Below are 10,470 nucleotides of genomic sequence, written 5' to 3'. Positions count from 1 at the left end.
TGGGTTTGGAGCGAGTCTGGTTTTTGCAGTGTAGATACACCACACATTTACCAAGATTTTGTGCACACTCCACTGGGATTCAGAGCAGACAGACAGCCAGCTTATCCCAGAGTAGCAGACTGTAGGCTGCTACTACAGCCCTTTGCCACTGGCTGGTGGGGAGCAGGTGATACCTCAAAAGAAGGGCAACCGTGGGATAGTCTGGATTGGACTAGAGCTGTAGGCACAGGACGTGTACGCCTGTGTGATTTATGTACTCCTGGGGGTAGCTGCTAAAGTTTTGTGGAGTAACTTTACACTGGGGTAGGGTGAATTAAACTGCTCAGAGCTGGGTGGCATGTGCCCATTCTGTTGTTACACTGACATGAACATGTCCAGGGGCCTCACTTCTTGTAGCACATGGTGCTATTTTAACTCTTCCATCCACCCGTAGCTGCTTTCCAGCAGTTCTGGAGCATTAGTAAGGAGTGTGTGATGTGGGGACTCTGTGCAGTACCAGGGGGAGCCAGTGATGAGTGGGTGGCAGTGATAGCATGGCCTCTTCCCTTGCAGACCCCAGCAGCGTGGACCTGGAGAAAGTCGCCAACATCATTGTGGACCAGTCCCTCAAAGACTGTGTGTTCAGTAAGGAGGCGGGACGCATCTGCTACACCATCATCCAGGTGAGTAAGGGGCTGCCCTCCTGGATCAGGGTTGGGGCTGCTTTGTAGCCTGGCCTCTCTGCTGGGCCTGACTCCTTCCTACAGCACTTACAGAGCACAGTGCTAGCACTAGAGGCCCTCAGATGTCTCCCTGCCACCCTATGCCTAGGACACAGGGGACCACCCCTCAAAGGGGATGTCCAAAGGGGATTGAGTGCTCCACCATGGCTATGAAGTGGCTGGTTCCCAGGGGTTCCTTCGCTGGCTCCATGTTCTGCCTACCAGGCCAGCTTCGCTTTGTCTAAACAGTGTACTGGAGCAGCCAGTATTTCTACCCACTGCCTGACAGACATCAATTCAAACCTGCTCCCCTTAACATGAGTACACCTGCTTCATGCTAGCTCCGGGCTGCTCCGTCTCAGAGTTGGGGTCTTCGTGGCAGAGGGACTTGTGCATCGTATTGGAGCAGCCTCTTTCCAAGAGAGCAGGCATAAGGCTGGCCAGGGGAGTGCTGTGTGTGATAAGATGCTCCAGGGAAATGAGGGGAGGGGAATGTAGGGGGATGCACAGACTGGAACAGTGGTCCTGGGTCTGTCTGCAGCAAGACTGGCAGATAGCATCCTCTTCTGGGCAGTGGTGGGAGTCTGATCATTAAGAACGTGTGTAGACCCAAGTCTCCTGGGAGCCACATCCTTCTCCTCCTCTACCGCTGAGGTCTCAACTCTTTGCCTCTCTCCTGGTGCCATAGGCAGAGAGCAAGCAGGTGGGTCAGAGTGTCTTCCGGCGGAGTTTGCTCAACCGGCTGCAGCAGGAGTACAAGGATCGGGAGGAGCTGCGAACCCGCTCCCTGCAGGCCTGGATCTGCTACGTCACCTTCATCTGTAACATCTTTGACTACCTGAGGGTACGGAACTGGACCTGGGAACATCCCTGGCTGCTGCCTCATGGCTGGAAATGGGTCTGAATCGAACCCCTGGAAAAAAGCATCCCCAGAGTTCAGGCACTGGCCTGGAGCCTGGATCCTGAATTCCATGCTGCATGTGGTGGCGAGGTTCAACAGGATCTTGGTTCTGAGCTTCTCGCTCTTTTTGATACACAGATCTGCATTTACATTGCATGGTTCAAAGCCTCTCACTAATTGTGCCACAACCCTTTACCTATTGGGGATGTGCATTTTCCCTTAGTGGTGAAATGCACAATGCCAAAACTGTTGTTAGAGCTGATTCTCAGATGAACAGATGTGTTCTCAGATCTGTTCTCAGAGTGAACAGATGTGGCCCAACTTCTTCCCCCTGCTCCCACTCCCTTGGCGCTTGCCTTTGGAAATCCTTCTTTCTCATCTCCGAGGTTTTAACTTAGAGCCTTGCTGCTCACTTGCTGTTGCTGAGTTAGTCACATGGTGTCATTCCCTGATGCCTAAATAGATGAGCACACCTGCACTTGGCTCTCTGTGGGTCTTTGCGCCAGCAGACTTCACATGCTCCGATATTGGCTGACATGGGAGAAAGACACAATTGCAACTAAATCATTTCCCATGAAGGTTTGGTTACTTTTTAAAGTGCACATAATGGCATTGCTTGTCCATCCTTGTTAGCACCTTTGCTCCTTTCAGGGATCTCTAGCTTCTCTGGCTAGGAGAGACTTGAGTGTCTGTGGTTTCCTTGGCAAGTCCTGCCAACACTAAGCTCTCAGCCAGTGACATCAAGGCCAGTTCCTTGGGGTCCTGTTTCCTTCCCCTTTCGGAGAGCATCAGTCCTGTAAAACAAGCAAAGCGGCTCTTCTGCCTGCGAGTTGATACATTCATGCCTCCTGCTAACAGGTGAACAACATGCCCATGATGGCACTGGTGAATCCGGTTTACGACTGCTTGTTTCGACTGGCACAGCCTGACAGCCTACTGAAGGAGGAAGAGGTGAGTGCTGGTGGTATGCTAACTTACAAGCACTGCTAAGTGATCAGAAATAATACAGCTAAGGAGGATGCTGGGAAAGGCTTGGACTCCTATTTGCAGCAAAGGAGAAGGCACAAGGCCCCACAGGGCTTTTTTCCTAGGACTGGTTGTAAGTGGCAAGCATGGATAATGAAGCCTTGTCCAATGGGAAACTCCCTGCAGCCCCAGATTGGAGACAGCAGGAAGGTCCTGGCTGCAATTCCATTGTTAAAATTGCAATAGTTCTCTTCTCAGCCTGATTTTTCTCCCTGTAACAATGTGTTTTAAAGCTATGGCTTGGACTGTGAGCATGGCTGTATGTAGCAATTGGTGGATATGAACACCTAAGGCTTGTCTAGCACAAGCAAGGAGTGGTTATAAAATGTGTGTGTTGTCTGCCACGGACTTTACTTATGCTTGCTGTTTTCTGTGATGCTTTATGTCAACCCTTCCCTTTGGGTGGAGGGTAAATTGGATGTGAGGGTGGTGCTGGCAGGTCAAAAGACTTCAAATGCACCAACTTTCTAGAAACTTGGAGAGTGTTTCAGACAGTTTTATCCGTTCAGTGCAGGTGCTGACACAGGGCTCTGTGAATGGGCTCACTGTAAGTGCTGATCCAGGATTTTGTGCCCTCATGGGAGTCCCAGCATGAGCTGGGGAGTTTCTAATGGCATGTTCCAGTCCCTTGCCTCCATGTGTGAAATTGTGGGACCTCCCTTCAGACACATCCCCTCCAGAGCTGCTGTAGGCATCCCACCTTCTACTATCATATATTTCTGGGGTGAAGAGGGCATTTAGGACCAGACACTCTCATGAGGAAAGAGGAATCTTGAATCTGTCAGAAATAAAAGGGATTGGGGACTGGCTCACTGTAAAGGTGCTCAGCTCAGAGGCACCAGAGACGTCATCACTGCCATATTTAGGTGCTTTTTCTCCCCACCTCTTTTCTGTGCCTCAGGTGGACTGCCTGGTGCTGCAGCTACATCGCATTGGCGAGCAGCTGGAGAAGATGAACTCCCAGCGCATGGATGAGCTCTTCTTCCTCCTCCGGGATGGCTTCCTCCTGCAGGAGGGGCTCAGCTCCCTCTCTCAGCTCCTGCTGCTGGAGATCATTGAGTTCCGTGCAGCCGACTGGAAGATGACAGAGGCCGCCCAGAAGTACTACTACAGTGAACTCACGGATTGACCCTTCAGCATCTAGAACGGACTTCACCAGCAGCAGTGAACTGACCCCAGCACTTTCACCAGCAAGCTTCACACACACAAGTTTTTCTAGTGCTTCTTGTAAATAGGATTTATAATACTGACACCCGATAGATGCTCTGTATCATATCATTACTAGATTGCAACTTGTTGGGCCGCTTTAACCTAGCCAGAGCTTCCACTGTTTTCATTCAAGGAGGGGCCCATATTGATCACTGCCTCTCAGGCTGTCGATGAGCTTGTAACATGGGCTTCAAGCCCAAACCAGGATTTTACATTAATAGGCAAGAAAGCACAGGTAATGGTTTCCACTGAGATGTGCCCTCACCTTCCAACTCCCCCAGCCACCAGCAGATCTGATAGAGAAGGAAGAAAAATCTGATGTGTCTTGCCTGGAGAATTTGTGTCTTTCTTGATTTTCTACCCCATAGGATCCCTGCCCTTACTTCTCAAACCAGGTCAAGACACATCATGCTTCTACCCAAAACGATGCGTGTATGGTTGAAGTCCTTATGTGGGTTATTAAGTTTTACTTCTTCCAACCCTTCCATTCACCTGCTGGGTGCAACCAGAAGCAGCGACACCTCCTCCTACTGGTGACAAAGCCACCCCCAGGAGCACAATTGAGCGTATGCAGCATAGGAACTGTTTTTATAAGTTTTATACAGTAACCACAACAGAAGGTTTTTCTGAACAAAACTGAGTGAACTTGATCACTGCACATTTGTGATGATGATAAAGGCAGAGAAAGGAGCGGAAAGAAGTGGGTTTATGATGCTTTTTCTAATAAAACCTTTCTACTTATGAATGCTGTGCATGCTCTCTGCTAAGCTGTGGCTGTATCATTTCTACAGAGTGGACCTATTGTAGAGTCCTAGAGATGGTGTAGTGTGGGACATTAAGACTGTAACATGTTGGTTAGTCCTCTGGTGTGGAAGAGGTGCTCATCAGTACTGGGCAGATGAACAGTCAGAGAGAAAGCACTATAATATTAATTTCAGTCAAACAGACGGGTCTAGAACAGTGTTGCTCAACCTGTGGGTTGCAACCCAAAAGTGGGTCACAAGAAGATATGAAAGGGTTGCAAACAAACTTTAACAATGGATTCTCCTTCAAAGGAGAAAAATGTGGCGAACTGTGGCTTTTCCTTTGCAGGCAGGCAGCATTCCACCCTGCAAGGGGGTGCTTGGGACTCCCCATGCCCCTCTTCCCCTCCAGACACACTGGGGGTCTGGGGCCTGGAGGCAGTGGATTAGGAGTGACAGGCACTAGATCAGGACTGGCCACTGACACCAGCATAGAATTCCTCCCCCCCTGCATGGAATGTGGTTAGACAGAGGCACAGTGGCAGGGAGATCCCATTTTTATTTTCTCATTGTAACATTCAGGTCAGATTTTTTCATTGTAACATTCAGGTCAGATTTTTTCAAACAATGATTCTGCTAAGAGATGCAACTCCAGTGGGCTGAGAATCTGACTGGACTCATCTCTGTCTGGCACAGCTACCACTGACTGTTCATGCTGCAGACCAAATTCCAGCTTGTTCTTCTCTGGCTCAACTCCTAACAAACAGAGTCACGTGGAACAGATTGACTTGCACCCTCCTGCTCCTGCTCCAGATGTGGACAGGTGGGGTAGGGAGAGTTACTTAACAGCGTTCCTCAGATGTTTTTTTTCTAAGGGCTTCACTGTATGTGGAAATTACTTGAAAATAACCAAAGTGTGAATTTAGAGGGCAACAGAGCTCTAGCAGGGGGTTTAATCCCCAAGGGGCAGAAAAGTGTTAAACCTCACATAACCATATTCATCAACTTGCTTTTTCTCTTAGAAGATTCAACCTGGAAGCTGCTTGGGGACAATGACACTAGCACCTGCCTGTCTGAAAGAAAGCAGCTTTGGGATGCTTCTTTATAGGGCTGGGCCTAAGGACAAATGAGTGTAGGAGGAAATTTCTTCCTGCCTAAGGCAAGGGCTCCCCAGCCCACAGCCACGTCCTTTGGTACCAAGTCCCCTATCCCCAGCGGAAGTGGGCATAGGCCCGGTTGCCCTCTGCCATCTTGTGCAAGTTCTGCTTCTTTTTGATCACAGGGCCGTCATTGTGGAAGGCCAGCAGCAGCTCCTGGGACAGCTTCTCAGGCATGAACGTCCGATAGTGCTTGTTCTCCCTGCACTCAGTGATCAGCCACTTCATGGCCAGGAAGCGCTGATGGTTTTCCTTAATAGGGGTGGGGATCTAGGAGACATTCAGAGAGAGAAAGAGAGAGAGAGAGATGTATGAAATGCCACTCCAAGTGGTTCAAAGGAAAGGGACTGGTACTGAAGAGATAAGGAAAGGACTAACTCCATCCAGGTAGCACAGCTTAGCACTGCAGAAGCTTACTGCTTTCTCTCTTACTAGCTGGAGATCAGCTAAGGCTTGGCCACTGCGAACTGCTGGGTGCCTCCTTGCCTCAACCCCAAGGTAGGGCAGTGGCTACCCTTTTAAGGGTGAGGGAACAATCCCATTTAGTTTTGGGCCCAGTTCAGAGACTGGCTTTTGTGACACAGAACCTTGTTCACCACAGTAGGGTGGGGGGGGGAAATTTTCGGCCACTGCTCACCTGAGCTGGAAGAAAGCAGGTAGAAATCTCCCTGTTTTATCAGTGTTCCAGTCTAATGACAACTTTGTCGATGCTTTCAATAAAATTATCCATACAATCCTTTTTACATGCTGACCTGTCTTCTGCAAGAGCTGAGCTGCTTTCCTACTCTTGCTCAAGCAAATAGTCTTACCCAGAAGGAACAAACGCAGCCTTGTGGCCAATGCATAATTCAGCTCTGTACAGCATCCCTCTGGTCATTCAGAACACCTGCATTCTTTTGTTGGCTCTGCCACAGGCAGGAAATTGACCTTCCTGTGCCTGTTTCCCTCCTACTTTTTCTCTTTAGCTACTTAGGCTGCAAGCGGTTTGGAGCTAGGACAAAAGTGAGTATAGCACTCAATGGAGCCTTGATCTGGGATAGGGTCTCTAGGTTCCAGTGTAACTGCTTCCCTTCCCCAAGGAGAGGCAAGCAGTGTTTTTGGTTATTTCTTCCAGACAGGGTTGATTTCCATAAATCCCCCTCCACTGTTTACCTGGTAGACTTTGCCACCTCTCTTGATTTTGCCAAGTCCAATGATAGGCTTGCAGTTATTCACTGCCTGATGGAAGATGGTATATGGGTTGCACTCAATGTTCACTTTTTCCTCCTCAGATGCTTCATGATACTTCTTCATCTGCTTCCTTTTAATGGCTTCTAGAGTCTGTGTGCAAAAAGCAAGGAAACTCACACTCAGCTCCAGCCTTTAACCCCCTCCAAGTTCAGACAACCAGGTCAGTTTAACATGCATCTTCCACTTTTTTTTTTAAATCTGGTTCAGTCTGTTTTCCAGCCTGCTGTAGCTTTGATGGGCCTGCTGAGGATCAGCCCAAGTACTTCTGGCTCTAATTTCAGCTCTTCTCACTTTCTTGCCCTGAATGCAACACTCAGTCCTGCGAGACTCTAGTTCTCACTGGTTTTCCTGTAGCCTCTTGACCCATGTCTAGTATTTCATTTCACACTAATACACAGGAGTTGGCAAAGGGGAGATGGGACTAAGAGTTTCTTTTCTGTCCCTCTTCCTATCTTCCCTTTGATTTTTCTGACATGCATTTCCACCTCTCCAGCAAATCCAGCTGTTTTGCAGAATCAGGTAGTTTTCTAACCAACTTATACCAACTACACTGCACCCCTACCTGAGAAGTCTTATGCGCCTCCTAAGGCAGGAACACTGAACACCATGAACTAGGGAAAAAGTTCTATATTGGTGAGTTGCAAATGAGGCAGAGATGTTGGAAGAAGACAAGGGATGACTTCACAAGAAATGAACAATTCTATATTCAGAGTAGGATTTGAACAATGCGGTAAATAAGACCTGTGCAATGGTGGAGGGAAGGCAAGGAGATGGTCATTAAGTTCCATATGAGGCAGAGGCTCGTACAAAAATTGGAAGCAATGACTTAATTAAAAACTACCGTATTGCAAGAAAAAGGGCTCAAGTTAAATTGTAGAGGCAATTTTAAATCCTGCTATACTTTAATTTTACATGTTTGATTATACAATCTTAGCAAGTCTTGTGATATAATTTGAGCACAGTGTCCAAAGGAAGAGAGTGGAGTTCTCACCTGCATCATGATGTTTCTGGCCAGTATTTTGTTTCCGTGTTTCATCATCATGTTGATGAATTTGCTGCAAGCACAGAACAAATAAGACAAGTGAAATACTGGTTGCAGCACAGAAGGCAGCAGGCCCCATGCTGGGTTTGTTCCTGCGATTACATCTGCTTCCTGCCAGCATTTTGGTGATTGCGCTCATCTTTAAATCACTGTTTGGTGACAGAGCAGCCTTCCAGGGAAGAGCTTAACCCAAATGAACGGATTACATGGTAACAGGAAGACAGCGTGCAGCCCAGTAGATGAGAGGCTGCTCCAACTATTTGGAAGTGGAATGCCCACTTAGATTTTCCCTCACTGAACTCTTTCACAATAAAATCAATTTATTGACAAATTAAACAGCAAATCCCTACTCCAATGATGAGAGCTTGTTAACACTGTCTACAATCAACCCATATACAACCTACATGTTAGGGGAAAGAAATGATAGGACATGTTTCTCATTGATGGTGACCTCCTATAATGTCCACTAGAATAAAAAGAACTCACAGCTGCTCCTAGCACTTCTAAGCTCTACACCTAATTGCAGTCACTGATAGTGACCTCAGTGGAAGCAGAATCAGCTGCTCAAGCTCCCTTTTTCCCAGCTGGTGTAATAGGAAAGATGGGGCTTTTTCTGACCTGATCAGAGGGTCACTAAACACAGAGCTGGTAACAGAAGAAGGGGCAGCTTTTATGGGGTGGGTGGTTTTGAACTCCCATTGTTCTCTCTCTTCCTTGGACAGCTCTGTCAACGCCTTGCGTAATGTCTCCTTGTTCACCTCCGGTTCAAGGAAAGCAGGTGCGTACCGGCTCCATCTCACCTGGATCAGCCTGCAGAGAATAAAATGAGAGGAAAGGCTCTGTCAGTCTCCACCAACATAAAGAGCCTGATTCTGGAGAGCTCGCTGAGTTTGCCTCCAACATTACAGACCAAGCTGCAGAAGAGAAAGGTAGGGAGACACAGCTTTCACCTTGCTAGCATTGTTTGTATTACAAGAGAGCCCCCAAGTGCCAAGCACATAAAGGCCCCATCATCCAAGCTGCTGTACATAAGCTAACAGTGTGTCCCTTTTTAAAAGAGACCATGCACTAAGTAGGGTCTAGAATTCATTCATTTTACAGATGGCATGAACACTGAGTATTGGTGCTGTTAAGTGTTAAAGTAAATTATTGATATAAAACCAGCAAGAGTACAGTGATAAGGCAAGCCAGATGTTACAGCCACATAGTGCTGCTCTCTGCACCTCTGCCTGCGCTAGCCTTGGGGCAGCCATGGTGCACGCTTCCCCTTATGTGGTAACAGCCCATTGCTGAGGGGAGGAGGTGGAACAGGAGATCCTGGGACTTGGTGGGACCACAGGCGGGGAGTGCGCCATGTGACACAGGCACAGTTATTTTGGGAATTTGGTACGTGGAGTTTAGCCACCAAATCCATACAAAGTGCGACCCTGGTGTCCAGCGCACAGACGCCCACAGCAGTCAGTCTTGCGCGTGGCCTGCTTGGTGCAGCCGACAGCATCTCGGATCCCAGTCTTCAGGAAGACCGTCAGCACCCCTGGGTCTCCTCGTAGGCGAGGCTGGAGATGTGCGGACAGACCCGCTCCAGGGGTGGCGTTTCGTGTCTGGCAAGCCAGGCCGCGGATGGCTGGCTTGAGAACATCCTGGATGTTGTCGCAGAGAACCGCGTGGTGGTGCTTGGCACCTCCTTCCCCCAGCGCCTGGCCCCCTTTGCCACGGCCAAGCCTGGCCGAGCACCTACAGGTAGGAGACCAGGCGAGACGGACCAAGCCAGGACTCGCAGTTCTTATGTCCTTGGCCGTCACCGAGCGCCGCCATCCTCCACCTCCTCAGACCCGAGGCCACCTCAAGCCCTGCCGCCCCTCGCGAAGTGCCAGCTCCTTGTTCCCACTTGTTTTCGAGTGGAGAAAACCTCTCCGCCCGCTGCTGCAGAGCCCCGAGAGCCCCCAGGTTTCTGACACGCTAGGTTCCTACAGGACGTCCCTGGGCCGCTCCCCAGAGAGAAGCGGGGCTGCAAGGGCCTCCAGTGCTCGTCCCGTCCATCCCCCGTCCTGAGGCAAAATCATCCCCGTCCAGCCCCTCCTCGCCGGACCCTGGAGTTAAATTCCTCCCGGCCCCGCCTCACCCGGGCAGCCAAGCCCCGCGGGCCGCGCGCAGCACCCCGAGTGCGGGCGCCGCCATCTTGCCTCTGCTCCCCAGAGAGAAGCGGGGCTGCAAGGGCCTCCAGTGCTCGTCCCGTCCATCCCCCGTCCTGAGGCAAAATCATCCCCGTCCAGCCCCTCCTCGCCGGACCCTGGAGTTAAATTCCTCCCGGCCCCGCCTCACCCGGGCAGCCAAGCCCCGCGGGCCGCGCGCAGCACCCCGAGTGCGGGCGCCGCCATCTTGCCTCTGCGCTCAGAACCCTGCGGCGGCTCGGCGCGCGCCTGAGCAGAGTTTGGCGACTCTGCGCAGGCGCGGGAAGAGA

The 10,470-nt window shown here is 50.0% G+C and overlaps 2 protein-coding genes across 4 annotated transcripts in view; one reads left to right on the top strand and one right to left on the bottom strand.

Annotated features, from left to right (window-relative positions):
• MIF4GD (MIF4G domain containing) overlaps nucleotides 1-4,582 on the top strand; it is a 9,615-nt gene extending 5,033 nt beyond the window's left edge. For both annotated transcript variants that reach the window (XM_006018262.1, XM_006018263.2), the window contains exons 3-6: nucleotides 553-662; nucleotides 1,390-1,545; nucleotides 2,461-2,553; nucleotides 3,530-4,582. In XM_006018262.1, the coding sequence (XP_006018324.1) occupies nucleotides 553-662; nucleotides 1,390-1,545; nucleotides 2,461-2,553; nucleotides 3,530-3,757 (587 nt within the window). In that variant the 3' untranslated portion in view covers nucleotides 3,758-4,582. The remainder of the gene's footprint in view (nucleotides 1-552; nucleotides 663-1,389; nucleotides 1,546-2,460; nucleotides 2,554-3,529) is intronic.
• A 532-nt stretch (nucleotides 4,583-5,114) lies between these two features.
• On the bottom strand, nucleotides 5,115-10,448 carry MRPS7 (mitochondrial ribosomal protein S7). Of its 2 annotated transcripts, XM_006018260.2 has the most exons (6): nucleotides 10,393-10,421; nucleotides 10,132-10,192; nucleotides 8,628-8,819; nucleotides 7,959-8,022; nucleotides 6,890-7,057; nucleotides 5,115-6,007 (listed from the first exon to the last, which is right to left on the bottom strand). In XM_006018260.2, the coding sequence occupies exons 2-6, from the start codon at nucleotides 10,185-10,187 to the stop codon at nucleotides 5,786-5,788; spliced, it is 702 nt and encodes a 233-aa protein (XP_006018322.1). In that variant the 5' UTR covers nucleotides 10,188-10,192; nucleotides 10,393-10,421; the 3' UTR covers nucleotides 5,115-5,785. The 2 variants fall into 2 exon arrangements, with proteins under 2 accessions (XP_006018322.1, XP_025053279.1); XM_025197494.1 differs by lacking the exon at nucleotides 10,132-10,192 and having other exon boundaries at nucleotides 10,332-10,448.
• Nucleotides 10,449-10,470: the final 22 nt, after the last annotated feature.

Source organism: Alligator sinensis, unplaced genomic scaffold (assembly GCF_000455745.1).
Source record: "Alligator sinensis unplaced genomic scaffold, ASM45574v1 scaffold400_1, whole genome shotgun sequence".
NCBI lineage: Eukaryota > Metazoa > Chordata > Crocodylia > Alligatoridae > Alligator > Alligator sinensis.
The sequence above is the reverse complement of the archived record's forward strand: the minus strand, read 5'-3'. Positions and strand labels throughout refer to the sequence as shown.